Consider the following 27091-nt stretch of genomic DNA (forward strand, 5'->3'; position numbering starts at 1 on the left):
GCATGCCTCAGGGCTCTCTACTCAGCCCGCTCCCATTTCAGAATTGCCACCCCTCAAAGAATAGTAAAAATTGAGCTTTCTGGTTTTAGATTAATGAATAGAAGATTGAGTATGCTGTTTGTCATTATTATTATTATTATTATTACAATAATTTTTTTAATTTTCTTTAAGATTAATAAAGTATCTATCTATCTATCTATCTATCTATCTATCTATCTATCTATCTATCTATCTATCTATCTATCTATCTATCTATCTATCTATCTATCTATCTACAATAATAAATATAAAAAATATTATTGATATAAAAAGTGATGCCTTAGGAAGGGCAAACTGTGCCAATTCAAGTATGTGAACCAGGATGATCAGTGTGGCAACCCCTTAATATAGGAGCAGCTGAAAAGAAAAAATATTTTCACGTTACACAATGCATGAGAAATTAGTCAAAGATAAAATTACTTTTAAAACTTTCTTTTTAATAGTCTTCCAATGCATAGCAGATACTACAGCAACCGTTTCCTGAATGTCATGGCATCCCATTTACATTTTCAGGATTTAGCAGACGCTGTTATTCAGAGCAACTTACAGAAGATCTTCCGTAGTTGACATTACCTTACTCTAGTTTAGGTAGAGAACAGTCCAATAATATAGAAATGAAGAAATGAATAAGAGAGTTAATAATAATAAGTACATGTGCTTAGTAAAGAGGTAGATTTTGAATTGTCTTTTGAAGATTGTTCCACCACTTGAGTGCAAGTACAGAGAAGGGCCTTGATGCTTGTCTTCCTCAAGTTCTGGGTGGAGGTTCAAGTTGAGCAAGGCTAGTGGCTCAGAGGCTGTGTGGTACAGAACAGGGCTGGTCCATTTTTGGCTTTGTAGGCGAGCATCATAGTTTTAAATCAAATGCGAGCAGCTACAGGAAGCCAGTGAAGAGAACGCAGCAATGGGGTGATGTGGCAGTGTTTAGATTGGTTAAAAACCAGGTAAGCAGCTGCATTTTGAATGAGTTGCAAGTGTTTAATAGTGGACATTAGAGGACCTGCCAGGAGGGAGTTGCAGTAATCCAGCCGTGAGATTACAAGTGACTGGACAATGTGGACAAAGAGTGGCTTCCATGGAGAGAAATCGATAAATTATTCTGATGTTGTAGAGGAGGAACCGGCATGATCTTGTCATGTTGGCTTACAATTGAGACTGTATATATTGCAAGCAATTGAGGGTTAAGGGCCTTTCTCAAGGGCCCAACAGTGGCAACCTGGCAGATGTGGGGCTTGAACCAGTGATCTTCCAGTTACTAGTCCTGTACTTTAACCGCTGAGCTACCACTGTCCCAGAATCATGCTACCATCTGTAACTCTAAAATATTTAGAATGTAAAAATGCTGAGTCTGATTTTGTAATAACCCAAATTTACTGTAATTGAGAAATAAAAGGTGTGCAAAACACGCTAATGCCCTCGCTGTGCTAAGCTGCTTCCTCCAGGCTCTGTACCAAGCAGCCCGCAGCAGAGCAATCAGAGGCTTGGAGTGCATTTCCATGTTGGTTTAACGGGTTAGTAATTCTCTGGCAGGAGGCAAGACAGAAAACAGATTGGCGCTTCATCAAGAACAACGAGCAGCAGCTGGCTGGCCTGCTCACCCCGCTCTGACCCGCCTGGGCTCTCAGAAGCTAAACCTGGCGTTAACTCAATGCCATGACACTAGAGATGGCTAAACTCCAGCACACATGTTCCTGAGCGGGCAGGAGAATATATCAAAGCGGTTTATACACTCGTTCCACCTGAGATGTTTGTTTTCATGCAAGGAAACTTTTCCTTCTTTTTCTTCCAAGCTTTCAGCGTTGGTGTTGCCGCTTGAAATACATTTGGAGAACAGAAAGCATTGATGGGAATAACACAACATGTAAGGTAACCATTCATCAACATTGAACAGGGAAGGTCTGAGGCAGATTACGCAAGATAAACAGACGGTGCATTTATCACACTGACACATTAAAGCACACAATGTGAATATCATAATATTGTCTTTGTTGTGTGACTAACAGCAACGTAAATACTAACATGTGGTCTTATCTACCCAGCCAGGACAAACCCTGTGAGAGGCAAACACAAAGAACGTCGTTCTTCTCAACCTTTTACTCACATTCTTCTATCCTCAGACAATAAATAAGATGTACACCATTTAGAAATATTTTTCTACTTGAATGCTGGTGTCAATGTCAGACGTTAATGAGATAAAGGTCTGCAGAAACATGTGGCCAAAAGTATTTGGACACCTAACATGAGCTTGTTGGTCTCGAGCTTGCTTTCTGAGAAGGCTTCTCACAAAAATTCAAAGTATGTCTGTGTGATTTTGTGCATTGCTGGGCACCGATGTTGATCAAGAAAGCTTAATTTGATGTTCCAGTTCATTTCCAAGCTGTACAGTGAGGCTGAGTTTAGGGCTCTGTGCAGGTCACTTGAGTTTCTTTAAACCAGACCTGGGCATTATACGGCCCGCGGGCCCCAACCGGCCTGCAGGTCAGTGGCAATTAAAAATCAGACGTAAATAAATGTACATTACACATGCCATATAACAGGATATAACAGGTTTTTATTTTGACGGGAGCGCTATTTCTTTAAATTTCCACAAGTTTCGATTTACGAGTGTGTGAGTGTATCCAGCTTCACCGCAACGTGTCAGCGAACAGAACTGAGCGCGACTGACAGAGACGATAAGAGTTTTTAACAAGACATGAACTTCAAAAGTCAGGTGTAAAGCTGTTTAAGGATCACAATTTAAATCTAGGGTTTATATCGCCGTTACGGTACTAAACTCAAAGAAATGCAAGAACTTGAACGATGCAGAGCGTCGAATCTGAAGCTTTACTAACTAAACTGCAAATCAACACAGACTTTATATAGTTTTACACATCCAGGTCTGGATGAAGATCAGCTTTGTGATATTCAGACAGCAACAGCACTTTGTGTAAAATTAATGCACATTTGTTCACATTTGTTTCAAGAAAGTTGATTAAATAGTGAAATAATGTTTTTACTCTGCCTGCTTTTTATTTTCTGATTGTAACATCTACTCTTAACAGTAACAGCTTATCAGGACTGTAAAATGTAGGCAATAAAAAGAAATCTTATTCATATTGAGCAGAATGAAGTTCACCCTATTGGTCCGGCCCTCCACAACAGTAACAGTTTCTTATGTGACCCCTTGGAAAATTGAATTGCCCACCCCTGCTTTAAACCAAACTTTTCGTTATGTCTTTATAGACCTTGTTAGTAATTGTTGTGGCTCAAACACATAAATTCAATAATTAGAACGACGGTCCTGATATTTTTGTCCATATAGTGTAAGTAGGACCAAACTGTGACTGGTTTTCAGAAGCCTACATTCACACTAGCAGGCGACTAGTCACATGCACACTAATAACTGACATCATGTTTACATACGCAATGCTTAAAGTTGCAACAAATAGTTTTTGACAACTCTTATCTTTTATTTCCAAATTACTAATTGCTGCTTGTTGCTTTTTATTACTTGTTTATGTGATCAGCCAATAGCTGATCAGCTGATGTAAACCCTGAGGTTTCCCATAATCAAAACACTGAAGCGCAAATAATCTGTTTATAACCATGATCTGATTTATCTATCCCCCTGTGTTAAAAAAAATTCTAAGACCCCTTGACATGGGTTATGGTATTATTCTTATGCTTCAGCGATTAACACAAAAGGTGTTGTGTTCTTGCTCATAAAAGGCAGCACGGTGGCTAAGTGGGTAGCACTGTCGCCTCACAGCAAGAAGGTCCTGAGTTCGATTCCCAGATGGGGTGGTCCAGGTCCTTTCTGTGTGGAGTTTGCATGTTGTCCGCGTGGGTTGTCCGCGCGTTGTCCGTGGGTTTCCTCCAGGTGCTCCAGTCCCCCCCCCTCCCCACAGTCCAAAGACATGCAAGTGAGGTGAATTGGAGATACTAAATTGTCCAAGACTGTGTTCAATATGACCTTTGTGAACTGATGAATCTTGTCTAATGAGTAACTACCGTTCCTGTCATGAATGTAAACAAAAGTGTAAAACATGACGTTAAAATCCTAATAAACAAACAAACTTCTGATTTTACTTCTGGGTCTGCTTCAGTGGGATCTGCATCAACTATTAATCAGAGTCATTCTTAGTCACAACTGCTGACTTTTGAGGTAAGCGAATCAAATATTTGTCCATTCTCAAAGACCCAACTTGGCTGTAGGTAGTATTAAATAGATTGATATGACATCACAAGCAATTTCCATCCAAAAACCTATTGATTTTTATGTGTGATTATTATTTACTCCTCTGAATCAAATGCAACAGAACCCCCCTCTGGACTCACTTAGACCCCCTAGTGGGCTGTGATCCCCTGGTTGAAAACTACTGGTCTAGACGTCGTTACTAGGGTTGTCACTGTGATACTGTGTTCCATTCACTATAAAAGATCTCAGTACTGGACAGAGAGAGCAGTTATGTAGTCAGTAAGGAACTAAATCCTGTTGTTAAAGCATGACTGGACATCACAGTTACTACAGCAACACAACATAACCTCAGCTGATTGCTTTTGTCCTTGATGCTTAAGACAGGTCAGAACAGGCCGGCAAATAAATTGTGACCTCTGCTACCTGTCCAAAGTGATTTTAATGAAGTCAGCTGTGGAGTCTAAGCTTTATAAAGACGTGACACACAAGCACTGACCTCGAATAATTAGAGTGAAGATTAAAATTTATCTCAGACTGCAACTTTTAATAACACCTTCAAATGCAAGTCCATTTTTATTTTAGTAATTTAATAAAATTGGAAAGTGTGCAGAGTGTCTTCAGTTCAACTTTATAAATATACTACTGTTCTCTTGAAATTTAGGACACCCACTCTAATTATTGAATTCATGTGTTTCAGGCAGAACAATTGCTAACAGCTATAATAATAATTTTAAGGAACCTAGATGCTGACAACTTTGCAGCAACAGTTTAGAAGGCACTTTTATGTGCCCTGTCATGGACTAGTGACCTGTCCATAATGTTTCCTATCCTCATTCAATGAATCAGACTTACCTCAACCCTGACCAGGATGAAATGGTGGTAAAAATATGGAAAATTAACATCAGTCAGGATTCTGAGCTACAGTGTACATAATGAGTACAGCGTGTACCTTGAGGACCATATTGACCACCAGGAGGTCCGTAGGAGCCAGTAGAGTTGTTCTGCTGATACACACTCATGCCCTGCTGCATCTGGTTTCGAGAGGAAAGGTGAGGAGACATGGGCGGTCCAGACTGCTGAGGACCATACTGATTCTGGCTCCTCCGTATAAATCCTAAAATGAAAAGCTAAATATTAAAAGCTATAAATGTAAAATTACCATATTAATCATAAGTGAGACTTCAGAGGTAGATTTTTACATTTAATAGTGTTTTTTATTACAAGTAATCTGATCAGTTCAGGTGGGTTATGCGCTCAGGTGGCGCAGTGGTAAAACACTCTAGCACACCAGAGCTGACATCTCAAACTTGTCGGTTTGAATCTCAGCTCAGCTCTGCTCACGCAGGTGAAAAGATGCAGCCGGCTACTGTGTCAGAGGGGGCTCAGTCTCAGTGTCAGTCTCGCTCTCCTCAGTCAGAGTGAAGGTCAACATCAACAGAGAGGAAGCGTAATGGAATAGGGTAATCAAATATGACTAGATTGGATAAAACACGCTAGCACACCAGAGCTGACATCTTGAACTCATCGGTTTGAATCTCAGCTCTGCTACAGGCTGGCTGGGCACCTACACAAACAACAATTGGCTTGTTGTTCAAAGGGAGAGTGCTGGAGAGGATTTTTCATAACTGATGCAGTTGTGACCTCTGCAGGCTGATAGATGGCACCACAGGGTATGCCACAAAGCTGATCCGCATATGAACTCGCCACGTGCAGGTGAAAAGATGCAGCCGGCTACTGCACACGTGTCAGAGGGGGCTCAGTCTCAGTGTCAGTCTCGCTCTCCTCAGTTAGAGTGGAGGTCAACATCAATAGAAAGGAAGCGTAATGGAATAGGGTAATCAAATATGACTAGATTGGGTCAAAAATTAGGAAAATGCAAAAAAAGTGTTTAGGTGGGTTGAGATCAGAGTTCTGTTTAGGTAATTGGAGCTTCTTTGCACACAACTATTCAAACCCCATCTTTATAGACCATGCCACATATATTTGGCCACCTCTTCTCAAGAAGACGCCAGCTACACTGGGAATCAACTGGCAAAAATGGGAAAAATAATTGTTGAAACCATCTAAAATGTTTCTGGGGCTTTTACACACTGAACAGCTACCAAACCCTGACATTTAGACTAATCCTGATTGTATGCAATATTAAATGGAGTGCCACTTTATTACATTTACACCCCTGGGCAAACAGACCTAAAAAGGAAGGGGGGGGTCTCCAGTCCACTATGATGGGAAAGGTTGCTTTTTGTCTAAGCCGCTGTGCACACTAATATTTCAGATTAGACTAAATGGAAATGTTCAGTAGAGCAGCGAGCAGCGGCAGTGTCTGTCACTCTGGTCTCATAAGAGCAAGTGTGTCGAGCAGAGGGCCGGCTCTTTTTTATTGAGTGGGCCCTTAAAACACACACACACACACACACACACACACACACACACACACACACACAGATGCACACCAGAGGCCAATCATCCACCCTGCACTCAGTTCCGCTTCGGCAGCAGAACCCGGCTAGCCGGCTACAGCCACGGCTGATGAGACGAGGGCTAAAAGTGCTTAGGCAGCCAGCGAGCGCAGCTTTAACGGGGGACATTATTGTAATGTTTTGCTTCCATTAATGTAAGGGAGTTTGAAAAAAAAAAACACAGTGTAATACCGCATTTTAAATTGCCTGGAAAATGGATGGAGTGAGAGGGACGTTGCGGAGACAGTGCTAAAAGCAAATAATGCATTCACACAATCCACCCCCCCACGCCCGGCTCAGAAAGCTCGGCTCTTAGCTGGACAACAATAATCCGAGTGGTAAAGGGGAAAAGAGAGTAGCTGGACTTGAATTTTATGGAAATACAATGAGCTCTAAGAGCTTTGCAGCTGTGGGACTGGAGGCCATGATATATTTTACACAGAATAATGCAAAACACAGTCTTCAGGGGGTCAAAAAAGCACACGTGATTCACCTCGGTTTAACTTTTTCCAGCTCCCATCAGGGCACTAAAAGTCATGTGTTTTACACAGAGAGTTTCTGCTGTATGTCACTGATTCACTTTGATGTTACGACAGGGCTGGGAAACATGCCTGCAGTTCTCAAACTTTTAGATACAGCACCCTGGGGTGCAGGAAAGTGCCAGAACCATTCAAATGCTGAAGAGTTCATCTGTGAGGTCGATCAGACATAATGTTTGTATATACAGTATATACACTGATCAGTCATAACATTAAAACCACCTACTTGTTTCTACACTCACTGTCCATTTTATCAGCTCCACTTACCATACAGAAGCACTTTGTAGTTCTACAATTACTGACTGTAGTCCATCTATTTCTCTGCATGCTTTGTTAGCCCCCTTTCATGCTGATCTTCAATGGTGGGACCCCCACAGAACCACCACAGTGCAGGTATTATTTAGGTGGTGGATCATTCTGAGCACTGCAGTGACACTGACATGGTGGTGGCGTGTTAGTGTGTGTTGTGCTGGTATGAGTGGATCAGACACAGCAGCGCTGCTGGAGTTTTTAAATTCCGTGTCCACTCACTGTCCACTCTATTAGACACCCCTATCTAGTTGGTCCACCTTGTAGATGTAAAGTCAGAGACAATCGCTCATCTATTGCTGCTGTTTGAGTTGGTCATCTTCTAGACCTTCATCAGTGGTTACAGGATGCTGCCCATGGGACGCTGTTGGCTGGATATTTTTGGTTGGTGGACTCAGTCCAGCAGTGAAAGTGAGGTGTTTAAAAACTCCATCAGCATTGCTGTGTCTTATTCACTAACACACCACCACCATGTGAGTGTCACTGCAGTGCTGAGAATGATCCAACACCCAAATAATACCTGCTCTGTGGTGGTCCTGTGTGGGTCCTGACCATTGAAGAACAGGGTGAAAGAAGGCTAAAAAGGTATGTGGAGAAACAGATGGACTACAGTCAGTAATTGTAGAACTACAAAGTGCTTTTATATGGTAAGTGGAGCTGATACAATGGACAGTAAGTGTAGAAACCAGGAGGTGGTTTTAATGTTATGGCTGATCGGTGTAGTGCTCTTCAGTCAAATATATCAGGTATACCACAAAAAGTCTCCTACTATAAGGGCTGAAAGCTAGTTATAAAAAAGGGACTATTTTATCCTGTTGGCATGATGACCGGTTATGACTGACTCTTCAAAAACCCAAAAATCGAGTCGCTGTATTGCCGTAATGTCCACAGAAAAGACACTTCATTTCTTTTATAGCCTTTATACTCTGACTGGTGCTTTAGACTGCTGTTTAAATGTTTACCTCTATCCTGATTCAAGCTGGAGTGAGAGCTGGAGTCTGATATGTTCCCAGGGGTCTGTGGTGCCAGCTGAGACCCTGCAAAAAAAGGAAATAAAAAGGTATAGAAATTATACAATTTTACCTTTGTGTTCACTCAAAATAAAAGGATCATTAAGTCGAATGGCACCCAAAAATGCAAATAAAATAAAAATGAAGTGTTCCTTACATTTACTTTGACTTTTATTTGATTGCAGACAGGATGAACCTGAGATATTTCATGTTTTGTCTGCTCAACTTCATTTTATTTATTAATAAACATCCATTCCTGCATTTCAGGCCTGCAACACATTCCAAAAAAGTTGTGATGGGGGCAATATAAGGCTAGTAATGAGGTGAAAAAACTAAATAATGATGTGATTCCAAACAGGTGATGTCAACAGGTGATTGTAATCATGGTTTGGTAAAAGAGCAGCATCCAGTAAAGGCTGAGTCTCTGATGAGCAAAGATGATCAAAGGATCTCCAGTTTGTCAACACGTGTGAGAAAATGATTGAAATGTTTAAAAACAATGAACCTCAAAGAAAGATTGGAAGGGATTTGCATATTTCTCCCTCTACAGTGCATAATATCATTAAACCATTCAAGGAATCAGAAGGAATTTCGGTGTGAAAAGGCCAAGGGTGCAAGCTTAAGCTGAACGCCCGTGATCATCGATCCCTCAGACGGCACTGCATCAAGAACTGCCACACAACAATAGCTGATAGAACCACATGGGTGAGGGAATACTTTGGCAAACCTTTGTCAAGCACTATAATACAGAGTTACTGCACAAATACCACTTAAAACTTTACTGTGCAAAAAAGAAGCCTTATGTTAACCATGTCCAGAAGCGGCGTCCACTTCTCTGGGCTCGGAGGCATCTAGGATGGATCAATACACAGTAGAAACGTGTGTTGTGGTCAGATGAATCAGCATTCCAGATCTTTTTTGGAAAAAATGGACACCGTGTGCTCCGGGCCAAGGATTGTTATCAGTAACAAGTAAAAAAGCCAGGGTCTGTCATGGTATGGGGCGGTGTCAGTGCCCTTGGCAAAGGTCATTTACACTTCTGTGATGGCAGCATTAATGCAGTAAAAGTACATTGAGATCTTAGAGCAACATATGCTGCCTTCAAGACGTCGTCTTTTCAAGGGATGTCCATGCATTTTTCAACGAGACAATGCAAAAGCACATGCTGCACACATTACAAAGGCATGGCTGCAGAAGAAGAGGGTATGGGTACTGGGCTGGCCTGCCTGCGATCCTGACCTGTCCCCAATAGTGAATTTGAAAACAAAAAATGCGACAACGACGACCACGTACTGTTGTCTCGTACTGAAGAATGAGACAAAATAAAAGCTGAAACACTAAATCACTTGGTCTCCTCGGTGCCAAAACGTCTTTTAAGTGTGGTGAAAAGGGATAGCAACATTACAAAGTGGTAAATGCTTTACCATCCCAACTTGTTTTGGAATGGATGTTTATTAATAATAAATGAAATGAAGTTGAGCAGATAAAACATGAAATATCATCCTGTCTGCAATCAAATAAAAGTCAAAGTAAATGTAAGAAACTCCGTGTTTTTTTTATTATTTGCATTTTCCATGCTGTCCCAACTTTTTCTGATTTGGGGTTGTATTTTAACCTGCTGACTAAAGTATTATACAAAAATCTCTTAACACAGATTTCTGTACAACCTATTTTACTGCACCACATTGTAAATGTGTCCTTAATAATAGTAAAATAATGTGTCCCTAACTCCTAACTGCACACTACATAACAATTATTAATTTAACACAGATTGTACTTATTTTGTAAAATTCTATTTTAGTCATTTGTTAATGTAGTTTACAAGCTTTCCCCCCAATTTAGACATTTCCAATTCTCTATTACTATTCCACTGCTGACTGCACTACCACCATGCTGGCAGAGAGAGCCACAGACGAGCACCGCCAGCTCACCTCCAACATGTATGAACTCACTGGCCACTGAGCTTTATTATTTATCTTTTACTAAATTATAAAATGCCTTTGTCATTTATACATATACAAACATATAGTACAACTAAATTCTTTTTTCGCATATCCCAGCTTGTTTGGAAGCTGGGGTCAGAGCGCAGGGTCAGCCATCGTACGGCGCCCCTGGAGCAGACAGGGTTAAGGGCCTTGCTCAAGGACCCAACAGTGGCTGCATGGCAGAGCTGGGATTCAAACTCTCAACCTTTTAGTTAACAGCACAAAGCTCTTCCCACAAGGCTACCACTGCCCCAACTTCTTAATCTTATTCAAGGTTGCACTGGGTCAGATAACACAAGAAATACTACGTGCACTGGGGAATACACCCTGGAAAGTGTGCCTGCCCAATGCAGTGCAACACACACTCACCCATTCACCCACTCACACATACGAAAGATTAATAAACAAGCAAAAAGGTTGGCAAACTAATAACACCACAGTAAGAGGGGAATTAAATCAGGGCAACATGGGTATCAGAGTCAACTGGCACCAGAATTAGGTGTTGGATTTCCAGTGATGCAAAACAACAATCTGCAGGTTCATGTTATAAAAGTGTAAATATTTTAAACACACTAAAACACACAAACATACATAACAAACCTCCAATCTGATCTCTGATGCATTCTGATTTGTTCACAACATACTGTACTTCACAAGCCCTATGTTGTATTGATTAGAGATTACAAAGTCCTTGATTTTCTGTGATGACCCTTAAAAAGCAGGTGAACTGATGCTGATTAATAATAATGCTAACGACGGTGACACAGAACTGGAAGTGGGAAGCACTTCATGTAAACAAACCCAGTAAACAAGGCATAATTGTGCTGCATTCACTTTGTAAACAAGCTTTCAGTGTGGATGCCCACGCATTGAGTGTCTAATGGCTGGGCACAAGACATTAAAATCTATTAGTGAGTGTGGGAATAAGCTCAGAGATAAAGTAAAGCTGTCATCAATCAACACCAAAAGTTAAAGTAAAAACAAACTAATTTTATGGTTCTTTTGTTTTGGAACCAGTCCAACCAAAAAGAGTTTCCACTGGTGACCTGTTACTGGCACACCAAAAGTGCAAGCATCATACAGTACATCACTGAAGTAATGTCCAGTCACACGTTCTTTTTACTGCTATACAGGAATGTGTGAGTTTGTGTGGACCTGGATTTACTTGTATTTAAAACTGTAAAAGATAAACACAGCCCATCTGAACCCAGGATTATCAAAAGTAATCATATATTATTGATCATTTATTATATGCATTGCATAATTGGTTTTGCTTACTGTTTGTCTAAGGTATTACTGGTTAAAAATGGTTTAAAATTCCTGCGTGAAGCGTACCAAGACCAGTAGTTCAGTAATTATCTTGGCTTTATTTTGTTCTCACCTTTTTCTCTGTGTTTTATGCTTAATTTTTGCAAGTTCTAGTGCTTAGTTATGCATCAGCACTGCTCCAGTAGTCACCAGCAGTGCTTCAGACTCAGAAAAATAGATACTCTGAGTCTCTACTATACGATTACAGCATGAGAAAAGCATCTCCTCCACCACACAAGGTAAATTAAATTTCTTCTCGTTAATATTTATTTACAGGTTTTACATTACATATATTTAAATATCTATTCACGTTGTTCATTTTACTGTTTATGTGCATGTTATATGTGCATGTTCAGCACTTTTGTGGACCTTAGTATTGTGTTTTCATATATTTTCGCACCCCTGGAAAAAAAACCTTGCTGTTTTGGACAATAGCATTTTATGGACCAGTGCACCCGCCTTTTAGTCCATTTATTCGAGGTTCCACTGTATTTCTGTAAATCTGAACACATTCAATGAAAAGAGCATATGCGAGGTCAGGCTGATGTTAAACAAATGATGTTAAACAAAAACAATAGACTTGTAATCATCATTCTAATTTTATTTCAAATGTGTTTAATAGGGTTGACATGAGATTCCTCAGATCATGACCGAGCTTCAGGCACATTACTGTTGGAAAAGGAAAGTGCCAAACTTTTCCAAACTGTTGCCTCAATTTTGTTTATATAATTGATTTAATATACACATGTGAAGCTAACACAAATGAACTAAAAAACTAGAAGGGGTGTCCACATATTCTTGGACACTGTACTGTACTGTAAATACAAAAAAAATATTTTTAACTGTATCAATGAAGCACATAATCCAAAACATATGTTTGAAACTGTTGCATACAGTTAGACCTTGTTGATCACTCAGAATTAGAGTTCATTTCTGAATTGCCACTCACTGGATGCTGATCGCCATCATACAGAGACATGGAGGATAAGAAGTCCATATACTTATACTGTATAAAGAATAACAGGAGATGTGAGGACTCCACTGAAGAAGCTAGTTAATTATTAAGTGCTGTGTCTCCTCAGACTGCTTGGCTGGAGGTAAGGGACTGTTTAAATGTCACAAGGCTTCTCAGTGATTCTTCTGTTAAATGAATCTTAATTATCACCAGAACTTCTTAAAATCGGCCTTTAAGCTGCTGAGTAGAAGTCCAGGGTGAGAGCTGTAATGATGTGAAGCTGAATGTATGGGTTACAGAACATGGAGAAGATAATGTTTAGTTAATGTTTTCACAAGGACGACCAGGTGGCACCGCTGTCTATTATGCTTCCTAACAGCCACTGGGAAACACTGGGCACAGGGCAGGAATACCCTGGAAAAAGCACCAATCCTCCTTCCTCAGACATGGCCACTCATGTCTGTGTAGAGCTCCAGCTCAGAATTGGTGCTTTGTCCAGGGTATTCCTGCCCTGCATCCAGTTTTTCCTAGGGAACTGCACTTGCCGCAACCCTGACCAGGTTATAGTAGCATTGCTGTGTCTGATCCTCTCATACCAGCACAACACACACTAACACACCACCACCATGTCAGTGTCCCTGCAGTGCTGAGAATGATCCACCACCTAAATAATACCTGCTCTGTGGTGGTCCTGTAGTGGTCCTGACCATTGAAGAACAGCATGAAAGGGGGCTAACAAATCATGTAGAGAAACAGATGGACTACAGTCAGTAATTGTAGAGCTACAAAGTGCTCCTATATGGTAAGTGGAGCTGATAAGATAGACTGTGAGAGTAGAAACAAAGAGGTGGTATTAATGTTATGGCTGTTCGGTTTATCTATGTAACCCAACAAGAAAGAACCATGTTTTAGGATTTGATATCAGCTCAAACTCTAAATGCATTTATAAGAAGTAGACAAGTAAAACACTAAAGCAATAACATGCTACAAATGTCTGAAAATTCTTGGCCAAGTAATTTTCTGCTAAGTAACGCTAAGATCTCCAGGTCATGACAGCAGTGCTTTGAAGTGCTGCGGGCCCAAGATAATTACCAATTCCATTTCTAGGCATTTAACAAGGGCATTCATTTAAAGTTTTCCCCTGGTAGAAATAACGCAGGGCAAAGCAGCGTGGTTTATAGATTTACAGATAATATGAGCGCATAAACTCAGTATAATTTGAAATATTCTTCTGCCAGAATTGGTGAGGAAATGCGAGGCCTTTGAAGCAAAGCTTTTCAGCTTTGAAGTGTTTTAAGAGGTTCGAATGCAAGATTCATGGAGCAGTTCAAAGATATGCCGGACTACTTGTGGCCATATTTCCTCTGTTTCGGGGAGTGCAATTTTAATGCCAGTTCAGGCACACAGCAATTTCGGACCCACAGACAATAAAGTGCTTTTAAATGAAGATGAAAGAGAAAGAAAAAGAGCGCAGAAGTGTCCTGGAGGCTGAATGTGTGTGACGGATGGACGGAACCTTGGATTGGTTCACTGAGGGGAGTAAAGCGTGTGGACGGTCTGAGAGTCGCAAAATTCACCAGCGTTAGATAAACGGGTGAGGTTCATCATACCTACACACACACACACGACCCAGATCACTGCACCTGGGAATCGAACCCATAACCTTCCTGCTGTGAGGCGACAGTGCTACATACCGAGGCCACCATGACACCCTGTGTATAACACGCACACACACACACACACACACACACACACACTAACACACATACACACACATGACCCAGATCTCTCCACCTGGGAATCGAACCCACAACCTTCTTGCTGTGAGGTGACAGTGCTACCCACCAAGCAACTGTGCCACCCAGTGTATAAAACACACACACTAACATATACACACACAAAGGAACCAGATTGCTCCACGACAATGCTACCTACCTAGCCACTGTGCCACCCTGTGTATTAAGCACATACACACACACACACAGAAGGACCCAGATCACTCCACCTGGGAATCGAACCCAGGAGCTTCTTGCTGTGAGGCGACAGTGCTACCTACTGAGCCACTGTGCCACACTGTGTATAAAACACACACACACACACACACACACACACACAGAAAGGATCCAAATCACTTCACCTGGGAATCAAATCCACAACCTTCTTGCTGTGAGGCGACAGTGCTACCCATCGAGCAACTGTGCCACCCTGTGTATAAAACACACACACACCCACACACACAAACACACACTCACACGCCAACACACACACAGAGCAGGGACCCAGATCACTTCACCTGGGATGCGAACCAAGGAGCTTTGTGCTGTGAGGCAACAGTGCTACCCACCGAGCCACTGTGCCACCCTGTGTATAAAAAACACACACACACAGGACCCAGATCGCTCAACCTGGGAATCAAAGCCACAACCTTCTTCTTGTGAGGCGACAGTGCTACCCACCAAGCCACCATGCCACCCAGTGTATAAAACACACACACAGACACACAGACACACACAACCCAGATCGCTCCACCTGGGAATCGAACCCAAAATCTTTGTGCTGTGAGGCAACAGTGCTACCCACCAAGCCACTGTGCCGCCCTGTGTATAAAACACACAGTCACACAGAGCAGGGACCCAGATCACTTCACCTGGGATTCGAACCCAGGATTCGAAGCAGGTTTGTGCTGTGAGGCAACAGTGCTACCCACCAAGCTTACTGTGCCACACACACACACACACACACACACCACTGGGAGATCACTCCACCTGGGAACTGAACCCAGGAGCTTTGTGCTGTGAGGCAACAGTGCTACCCATCAAGCCACTGTGCCACTCTGTGTATAAAACACACACATACACACAGAAAGGACCCAGATCGCTCCACCTGGGAATTGAACCCAGGGCCTTATGCTGTGAGGTGACAGTGTTACCCACCGAGCCACTGTGCCACCCTGTGTATAAAACACACACACACACACACACACACACACACACACACACACACACACACACACACACACACACACACACACACACACACACACACACACACACACACACACACACACACACACATACACAGAAAGGACCCAGATCACTTCACCTGGGAATGGAACCCAGAAGCTTTGTGCTGTAAGGCAACAGTGCTACCTACCGAGCCACTGTGCCACCCTATATATAAAACACACACTAACATACACCCACACAAAGAAACCAGATTGCTTCACCTGGGAATTGAACCTAGGGCCTTGTGCTGTGAGGTGACAGTGCTACCCACCAAGCCACTGTGCCACCCTGTGTACAAAACACACACACACACACACACACACACACACAGAGCAGGGACCCAGATCACTCCACCTGGGAATGACACCCAGGACCTTCTTGCTGTGAGGTGACAGTGCTACCCACCAAGCCACTGTGCCACCCTGTGTATAAAACACACACACACACACACACACACACACACACACACACACTCAAAGGAACCAGATTGCTCCATCTCTCAGTGCTTTCAGTCACTATCTTTGTGTAATGTTAAGATTTGTTATTGTTCCTATTAGTTGTTGATGTGGCAGGAATGTTTTAGAATGGCAGGACCCCCCCTCAAAACCTGGTAGATTTGGTCCCCCCGTGTACATTTCATGGCTACGGCCTTGACACACCAACATACACACAATCAGGCAGGGTAATCTAAATACTGCATTATCCGTGGGGAACCTAATGTTGTAAACACAATGTATTAATAATAGCATCACGGATCCCGATGAGTAAGAGTAAATGATTTTCCAACCCAGGGCTAATGTGAGTTAACACAGCCTGTCAGGGGACGCAGAACTGTGTGGTGCCGAGCAAGCTGTGCTCCCGTGGACCTCATTACTGGTAAGCCAAACAAGGCCAAGGTAAGTAAAGTGGAAAGTGCAGCTTAAGCGAAAAGAGCCCAAGCACATCAATGTGGAAGCAAAATGCCACCTGGGTATTCCTTGCTGTTACATTTAGGAAAAAAATTGTGCTCACTTTGGAGGCTTAGCGGGCAGGTGCAGGTGTTTTTGCTTCTGCTCTGGAGGGCAAAAAAGTAACATACAGTGTAATCTACAAAGTAACAAGCAGTGTTCTCACTAAATAATGGGACTGCATATTAAAAATAACTAAAATAATCAGTGTTAAACAGGATAAAAACCTCTTCAGGATGGACTCAATACACAATATGGTAAAAAATATGTTGACACCCCTCTTAATCATTAGGCTCAGGTGTTTCAGACACACCTATTGATAGCAGATGTATAAAATCATTTATTCAGGTGCCCAGGTGGCGCAGCAGGATATTCCTAACACACCAGCTAACACACCAGCGCAGAGATTCTGAACACCTTGATTCGAACCTCGACTCTGCCACAGTCGGCTGGGCGTCATCTAGTGGGCAGTGCCCGCAGCAGACACAAATTGGCCATCGTGTCTGCTAGGGCGGGCTGACGGACTATGTGGGTGGAGTCTTCAAATGCTATGTAAGGACCCTGGTTAGCATGGGCAGAGTGCATGAGCGAAAAGAAAGGGTCCGCTGGGACTGCACAAGCATCTGCAGGTACGTGAGCAGGAACATACCCTCTTCTAATGCAATCAGGGATCCCCAGCAGCGGAAGACAAATTGACTACGCTACATTGATAAAAAAGAAAATGCATAAATAAATAAATAAATAGAATAAATCAATAAATAAAATCATCTATTCATTGTCTGTTTTACCACCATTTTATCCTGGTCAGGGTCAATTTACTGAGCAAGAGAAAGAAAACACCCTGGACAGGTCACCAGTCTATCACGGGACAAACACACACACACACACACACACACACACACACACACACACACACACAGGACAATTTTGTATCTCCAATTAGCCTGACTGTAGGAGGAGCATCTGAAGAAAACCCACACAGACACAGGGAGAACATGCAAACTCCACACAGAAAGGACACAGATCGCTCCACCTGGGAATCAAACCCCAGAATCTTCTTGCTGTGAGGCGACAGTGCTACCCACCAAGCCACTGTGCCACCCTGTGTATAAAAGTAATTATATAAAATAATTGATGTGCTTTCATCTTTGTGGCCACAGGGGCAGCATGGCCTTGCCCCTGTTTAAAAAGTGAGATCCACGAAGACAAGCTCTGAGAGATTGATATGGAGGAACTTTAGTAGCTGGAACAAACTTCAACTTGACTTCAACTCTAATGCAGACGTCCCAAGTCTCCTGGAAGTTCCCGGAGACTCCTGCATATACATAGCGGCTCCCCGCAAGTCAGATAAAATCTCCCGGAATCTACAATGAGCGGCCAAGAGCGCGTGCACACACACACACGCAGGCGACACAGACTTTTTTCCCCGATCGCGTATTAAATCCGTTCTCTGATATACAATCTAGCGCACTGTGTAGGGAACATAAATCAATTGTCTAATACAGTATACTGTCTGGTGCACTATGTAGGGAACATAATTAATTATGTAATACACTATCTAGTGCACTATGTAAGAAACACAAATCATCATCTAGTTATACTTTCTAGTGCACTATGTAGTGAACATGAATGCGTTATCTAATACACTATCTAGTGCACTATGTAGGGAACATAATTACGTTATCTGATATACAATCTAGTGCACTGTGTAGGGAACATAAATCTATTATCTTTCACACTATCTAGTGCACTATGTAAAACACATTAATGTGTTTGTGACGCGAACAGTTAGCTTAGTAGCTCAGTTAGCAGCTCCTAAAAGTTCTGTTATCACCCATATCCTTTGTTGTGTGCGAGAGGTTTTTTAGCTTTTTTTTGGGGGGGGGCTTGGGGGTCGGGGTCGAGGCTGGGTCAGGGGGTACCTCCCTGAAATGAGTTTTTGCAACTTGGGATGTCTGCTAATAAACAATGAATTTTGTGATAAACAGGAATGTTAAATGCACACTATTAATGCCTAAACACATTTTTGCCTAAACAGAATTTTCGGCGGTGCTGGTGATGGCAGCAGCTGGGCTACCTCTCCTGCTAACGTGTAGCATTGTTTGTGTATTATTTGTGTATTTCGAGTATTTTATACATTGTTTGTCCAGAATGTGCAAGACAAGCATTGTCTACAACCGACAAACATTATTAGACATCGGAGAACATTGTAAGGACCTCACGCTGCCCATTGTTCACTCCAGGGGCCCGAAGCCATCCGCGGTCTCGATTCGTACTGGAAGACGCCGACGACGGGCATGCAAACGTAAACAAAAGCGGAGTATGCGAGCTGGTGTCCAGGCTAGCGAAGCTAACTAGGATACCTCTCCCTAGTTTACTTATGTAGCGGATGTCCGTTCTCTTGAAAACAAACTGGACGAACTGAAACTCAGGCTCATGACAGATCGCCAAACCAGTAACTGTAGTGTTTATATTTTCACAGAAACCTGGCTTCACAGCAGAATATCAGATTCGGCTTACAGTGTTTCGTTATACTGTACAACCCTGTATTGTACGTATAATGACAGTAAAGTTGAATTGAATTGAAGGGTGGGGTGGGGGTGGTCAGCTCCACCCAGGGTGGCACAGGGGCTTGGTGGGTACCAGAGTTCGATTCCCAGGTGGAGCCGTCCGGGTCCTTTCTGTGTAAAGTTTGCATGTTCTCCCTGTGTCTGTGTGGGTTTTCTTTCACAATCCAAAACTGCCCTAGGTGACCTGTTCGGGCTGTTTCCTGCCTTTTGCCCTGTGAACTGTATCCACTGTGCAAAACAATAGAATATACACAGTGCAGATAAAAAAAACAGTAAATACTAAGATATACAATAAATACAAAAGACATTTATAATCTAAAGAAACTGAGGGGGCAGGACTAAAGACAAGAGTAGTGTTGACCAGTATATCGCCGCTGTCCGATGAAAAACACATATCTTTAGCTGTGTTGATTGTGGGTATAAATCTCTGTCTGTCCATAGCAGCGAATATCAAAATGACCAAAGAAAAGATGAAAAATCACACAATCTCTTTGACGAGTATCTCCATTGGCTGTTAGACCTGTCCATCAAAACCACTTATCTCCTCTTCCTTCCCCTCTGGTACTTTTTGAGAAATGTTTAATGTTTGATCTACAGTATACAGTTAATTCAGGTTACTCAATTGCATGGTTGTAAACATGATTTATATTTGCACACGTAAGTCCATTTTACATAGGAAACCAACGGACTGACGACCTGATAAAGATATACTTTTATTTCTGTGCTAAATTGTATCTAAATGTCCCCATCTGTGGTTTGTTTGCACTGTTGCTGTCAGGGGAAAAGTTTTTTCTTTTTCTGAAAAGTTGGGTTTTTGGAGATACATGTTTTTCATCGGACAGCGACGATATGGTACTCAGTAAATGATAAGTGAGGTAAACAACATATTCTGATATACAGTTAGCAGCGTAAGATTTATTTAGCAGCAGATATTAAAGAGTAAAGTGCAAAAAATGCAAGATTGTGCAGACATACTGCTATAACAGGTATCCTTTTAGATGCTGTGACACCAGCCTACAAATAAACAACCCCAACCTCAATAACTAATTAAAACATTAAATAAATAAAATACTGTATGTGTATTACTATCAAACCTAGCAAAAATATCTTTCTATAGCTTTCAGATCTAAATGTAAAACCTCTCCAAAACACCAAAGCGATACCGTCAGTAAAACGCCCCCATACTCCTTTACGCCCCCGTTAACATAATACTCTACGCTCACCAAACCCTGTCTGCACTTACTTAGACTCTCCTGCCCTGACCCCCATGCACTCCAAAGCCCTGCAAGCACTTCAGATAAACTCTAAAAGCAGCCTTATAAGTAATGCCTCAATCACATCTTTAAAGCAAAATAAGACAGAAGGACAGGCAGACAGCAGGAGTGGAGAGAGGAGGGGGAGCCTGTAGTCACGTTAAATGGACCTTGATGGACCTTGGAGAAGAGGAATAAAAATGGAGAGAGCCGGCCGTTTCTGTTTTTCAATGGCAGCTCAAGTGCACGGCTTTCATTACAGGCTCTGCTTCAGTCAGTGTCAATTAGAGGCCTTTCAAAAGTAAGTGCATCCACTCCAACACACGTCCTCACAAGTGTACACACCACACACCTTTCATTCCACACTGTACTCAAACTCAGCAATGAACACAGATAATGATTTATTATGTAAAAGCTGAAAAAACTGCTCTGTTCAAAGGATTTACAATAACCATGAGCATAATGACAACACTTCTTCTTTTTAAAATACAGAATTTAAAATATTTAAATAAGCTTACACCGATCAGGCATAACATTATGACCACCTTCCTAATATTGTGTAGGTCCCCTTTTTGCAGTGTATTCTGAAACCTTTCTATCAGAACCAGCATTAACTTCTTCAGCAATTTGAGCAACAGTAGCTCGTCTGTTGGATCGGACCACACGGGCCAGCCTTCGCTCCCTAAGTGCCTTGGCCGCTCATGACCCTGTTGCCGGTTTACCACTGTTCCTTCCTTAGACCACTTTTGATAGATACTGACCACTGCAGCCTGGAAACACCCCGCAAGAGCTGCAGTTTTGGAGATGCTCTGACCCAGTCGTCTAGCACAGGGGTTTTCAACCTTTTTGGACATGCGCCCCCCTTCGTGTGCCAACCGCAAACTTGCGCCGCCCCCCCCCCCCCCCCCCCATTTGAACTTGCGCCCCCCCACTCGAACTTGCGCCTCAACCCCCCCCACACCTTCGTCAACCCAAAATAACATAATTAACGTTGTGCACATCATACATACGATGCAATTTTGCTGATTGAAATATTTACTTCAAAAAGATAATACATTCATTCTATGAATGAACGTGAGCAGTTGTAGCCTAGTGGTCAAGGTACTGGACTAGTAATCCAAATGTCGCTGGTTCAAGCCCCACCACTGCCAGGTTGCCATTGCTGGGCCCTTGAGCAAGGCCCTTAACCCTCAATTGCTTAGACAATATACTGTCACAGTACTGTAAGTCGCTTTGGATAAAAGCATCCGCTAAATGCTGAAAATGTAAATGGTTCACTTTCGTAAATCGTAACCGGTTCTTGCTTTTGATGTAGATGAGAGCAGAAAACGTTTCTTCACAGAGCCAGACAAAGTCAAAAGTTCATCAATTCCTAAATTCGTTAGTTCAAGATCATCTGCTCTAACTTTTAGCTCCACAGGCAGAACGAGTCTGACTCGGTCACTGCTCTGTGGTAATACTCAGTTTAATTAAGAGCTTTTTAAGGTAAGAGAGTAACACAGAATGTTCTGTAGTTGCTGGTGTTTATTTATAACTGCAACATTCATTAATAACAGTAAACACGGAGAGATAACTGAGAAAAGAAACGTACGCTTTTCTTTATATGAATTGACTCCTGAATCACTTATATCGATACTGTGAACAGAGCATCTCTCTTAAAGACACACACGTCCTATAACAGCAGTCGTTGCTTTTGTCACCGATTTATCTAAACTGTTTGCCTTATTTTTAAGGTTTTTTCAGACTGAACTAGATAACATTAGACGTGCGTGTGTGCGTGGTCAGTTAGACTAATCAAAACTCGCGCCCCTTCAGACAGGTACTCCCCGCGCCCCACAGGTTGAAAACCCCTGGTCTAGACATTACAATTTGGCCCTCGTCAAACTCGCTCAAATCCTTACGCTTGTCCATTTTTCCTGCTTCTAACACATCAACTTTTATATTCTGCTGAATATATCCCACCCACTAACAGGTGCCGTGATGAAGAAATAATCACCTTTTATGTTTTACTATGTTTTAAAATAACAGATAGCAATTCAATTGGCTAACACGTTTTAAAGCATACTGAAAAAGTGCTGTTATTAGATAAAAGAGCATTGTTCATCACACCAGTATCACTCCTCTGGCCACTGATATTACTAAAAAACAATAATAGGATTTTTTGTTAATAAGAATGAGACATTAATTTAATTAACCGGGTAATTTCTGGTCTTGTCACTGCACTTAATTAATGCTTGTGTTATAGACATATTATAGACATATAGCACAACTTACATAAATGTAAAGAAATAACACTCCAATCAAAATACAAACAATCCTGTTGTATTGCATGTGTGATGCGGTACAATGCCCAGGTGTGCTCTTAGGACTTTTTTTTTTTGCTTTGTAGTGCTCGAATTATAATTGTTTTAACTTTAGATGGTTCAGATTATGTATGTTAAATTATTATTTTTATTATTATTATTTATTTATTTTATTATATTATTTTTTATTTTTCATCCACATTTCTGATTTACAATCCTTAAATGAAATAAATTTGCATGTGCAGTCTAATACCATGTATTCAACATTTTTGTGAGATTAATAGACTATAGGTTATGATTATGTACCATGTTTTTCATTAATAGGATTGTATCAGATAAATGAAAGTGAGTAAAGCATGTTGTTGCAGATTTTATTTATAAATTTTGTCTTTTTAATATTGTTTATAGTATTTATTATTAATATAAATAATATTAATATTAATTCTTATTGATAATATAAAATATAACAAAATATTTAAATATTTAATTTTTTTGGTATTTTATAGTTGAACATCATGTCCTGTACTCAATAATAATAATAATAATGATAATAATAATAATAATAATATTTTGATAATAATTAAATAATAATAATAATAATAACAATAATGATTATTATTGTTATTATGATTATTATGATTATTATGATTATTATTATTATTATTATTATTATTAAATTGTTGGCAAAATGTTGGTCCATGATGCATCCATCCATATACACACAAATGCTAATAATACAATAGTGAATAAAAATGAGTGTAAATAAATCTATTTACATTGACATATCACCCTAACCTGTACACACACACACACACACACACACACACATTAAGGCATCAAATGATACATTAAGGAAAACAAAATAAAATCAATATCCGAATTTTTACTTAATTCTCTCTTTTTGCTCATGTTCTGCTCTACACATGTCCTCAGAGTGCCGTATTCATTATTCCTTTCTACCATGAGAAATCGGTGGATACAATTGAATGGTGCTCATTTCTAAGAGAAAGTGGCACCACTAAGGACAGGTCAATGAGCATCGGACAGGAGGCCAATGCTAAAGTCTAATTAGCATCACTTAAGCTCGGGGCAGTAAAATTTCTTCACTTAGGGAATAGATTGGAAATGTTCATCCACAAGTGATCAGCATTTTCCGCTGTCTGCACACCGAGATGCATGCAGTGCAAGTACAGACAGATAACCAATACTGCTTAACTTTTCTCTCTTAACACCTTGCATCCCTAACATAAAATGTAGTATTTACATACTATACTGCCAAAAGTATGTGGACACCCTGCTAATTACTGAGTTCAGGTGTTATTTAAATGATTTAAACCATGATTTAATGTTACATAATATGCTAAACAAAAAAAATAAAAATAAAAAGAAGCTAGTGGTGAAATCAGAAGATTAAGTTTGTGCCTAAAATATAAAAGTTTGGGGTTTTAGCTTTTTTTTTTTCTTGTACTGTCCATACATGTAGGCTTCATGTGTGGTTTATTTAAAGCTTTTAAATACCACATAATAAGAAAAACATTTGGGTTTGGTTAGCACAAGTAAAACTAGTTAGCAATTTGAAAAAATTTCCTAAAAAGAATTTTTGGGAGAGGTGCCATAATTAAAACTAATATTATTATTATTTATAGTGATGACTATATTTTTTTTATTTATTTATGCATTTTCTCATGATTTAGCGTAGCCAATTAGTCTTCCACTGCTGGGGATCTTAATTGCGTCCGAGGAGGGTATATTAGCGGGTAAAGACTCGTGTGCAGTCCCTTGACCCCTTTTCTTTTTTGAGGCTCTTCCACTTCTGTACAGGTACCTCGGGCTGCTAACCAGTGTCCTTACACAGCATTTGAAGACCCCACCCACTTATTATTCCGGTCTTTTCCTACCCAGCAGGGTATTTGATGCAGGCACTGCCAATTGTGCCCGCTAGAGGGCACCCAGCTGACCGGTATCAGAGCTGAGATTCAAACCAGGAAGTTCAGAATCTCAGCGCTGGTGCGGTAGCGTAATATCCCGCTGTGCCACCTGGGCACCTAAAATGTTTTTTTTTAAATAAATGTTTCCGGTCAGCAGAGAGGAATCCTGCTTTAACCATTGTCCCTTCCCCTACAGACACATAGCCAGTCGTTTATTTGTGTAGGTGCCCGGTCGGCTGATATCACAGCTAAAATTCAAAATTGAAAGCTTGAGATCCCAGCACTAGTGGGCTAGCATGTTTTACCACTGCGCCACCTGAGCACCCACTATAAAACATTATGATAATCTCTTCATAAGAGTAGTTTGTGGAACTTACTAAAATTGCTCTTGAAAAAATGTACCATCTATTAAAAGTGGTTTTTTTGTGCCATTGCTCCAGCATACCGGCTAATGCTAACCATGCTGGCCAGTTCTTGGTCATGCTGGCCAGATACATCCATGGTCAAAACAAGCAACAAGATCCACTTAGAGAAGCCAGTTGTGGTCCTTTTTTAATAGTATAGAAGCAGACGTGGATGTCAAAGACACACTCATGTTTACCTCACTGAGCAGGTTTGGGGTGATGGATGGATTCTCATTCTGCCATCTACCCCATCAGTAAAGTACAATTCTGTATGACTGAGCCGCTAATGCAACCCACAGTCCCAACCTGCGCCAGGCCTTTCAATTGGTTTAGAACCATTTGGGCTGAGCAATGTGATTTCTGTCCAACTGTCACAAATCTGCCACGACAGGAAAAATCAATTTGCCCGGTGCTTCACGGCTTGAGGAGAATCCAAGTCTGGATAATGTTCCAGCATATTGTATTTGCTTCACCGAGACTGAAAATCAGCCAAGTCTTTCATATCTTCAGCTGAAATACATAACAGAGATGAGCGGCCGAGTTTCACCTGTAATATCTCTCACAGAAACAAAAACAAAGTTAGAGAATCTCATCTCAGTGTCACGCTGGACCCAAATCGGAAACGTCTGGCAGCTGAGTGGAATGGAACGTGAGGGGTCAGCTGTGGTAAGGCTAAGCCTCTGTGACCAGTGAACAATGACAGGTGTCCCATGAGCCTTTACTGGATGCCATGTGGATATCGTAGATGATGAGACTGTATTGTCAGGGTGTAGAGGGGAGCAGAGAGGGTGTAGTGGTGGCACAGTCAGGCTGTAGTTTTAAATTGTACCTACATCAATGTTACAGGGATTTAACACCAGCTTTTGCAGGTAAGGCTTCTAATTAGAATCCAGAACAATCCGTACCTTGGTCAGTTACTCAGGTCTGCATTAATGTACCTATTAAATTAGAAGGTTCACTATTTTTGAGTGCTGACATTATGCTATGATACATCCATGGTCAAAACAAGCAACGAGATCCACTTATACCCCTTTTACACCGACACGGATCTGACTCAAACTTGATTTTGAACCGGTTTCGCGTGTTTCCACCGGAAAAAAGAGGTTCCAGACAGTGAACTAGCGTTCTAATCTGGCACCACAGAATACTTGGTCTTTCAGCGCAAACCGTGACGTAATATGTGGGCATGTAACAGTGTAGAGGTTTTGATGCTTTCACATGAAAAGCTGCTAAACCGCTTTGGCGCTAAACTTTTATCTGTTAAAGTTCACCTAATTTAATTTTGAGCCAGTTTGCCTCAAAAATCATGTCATGGTCTCACCTTACCAATGCTAAACTAGCACGTATTTTTCCAGACAGAAGTGATGCATGTGAGAGGTGTAAGCAATCACCTGCTGATCATACACATATGTTCTGGGCATGTCCTAAACTTGTGAATTTCTGCTCCAAAATTTTTGATATTCTTAAAAAGGCTCTGGGAAACGACCTGGACCCCAACCCTAAAACCGCACTGTTTGGTATTCCGCCCTGTATGGTCACACCAGCATAACACACACTAACACACCACCACCATGTCGTGTCACTGCAGTGTTGAGAATGATCCACCACCCAAATAATACCTGCTCTGTGGTGGTCCTGGGACAGTCCTGACCATTGAGGAACAGCATGAAAGGTGGCTAACAAAGCATGCAGAGAAACAGATGGACTACAGTCAGTAATTGTAGAACTACAAAGTGCTTCTAGATGGTAAGTGGAGCTGATAAAATGGACTGTGAGTGTTGAAACAAGGAGGTGGTTTTAATGTTATAAATTGAATGATAGAATAAATGGAAGCTACAATACATAGCACAGCTATCATATAATAATTCTTACTATGTTAATTACTAAATTATATCAAATG

The 27091-nt window shown here is 41.2% G+C and overlaps 1 protein-coding gene across 1 annotated transcript in view; it reads right to left on the bottom strand.

The window, feature by feature from the left end:
* Positions 1 to 27091, bottom strand: part of LOC134324986 (AT-rich interactive domain-containing protein 1B-like) — a 318447-nt gene that overhangs the window by 57243 nt on the left and 234113 nt on the right. Inside the window, exons 6-7 of the mRNA XM_063006964.1 lie at positions 8486 to 8560; positions 5166 to 5330 (exon numbers count right to left, since the gene is read on the bottom strand). Of these exons, the coding sequence (XP_062863034.1) occupies positions 5166 to 5330; positions 8486 to 8560 (240 nt within the window). The remainder of the gene's footprint in view (positions 1 to 5165; positions 5331 to 8485; positions 8561 to 27091) is intronic.

This window comes from Trichomycterus rosablanca, chromosome 13 (assembly GCF_030014385.1).
Source record: "Trichomycterus rosablanca isolate fTriRos1 chromosome 13, fTriRos1.hap1, whole genome shotgun sequence".
Classification (NCBI taxonomy): Eukaryota; Metazoa; Chordata; class Actinopteri; order Siluriformes; family Trichomycteridae; genus Trichomycterus; species Trichomycterus rosablanca.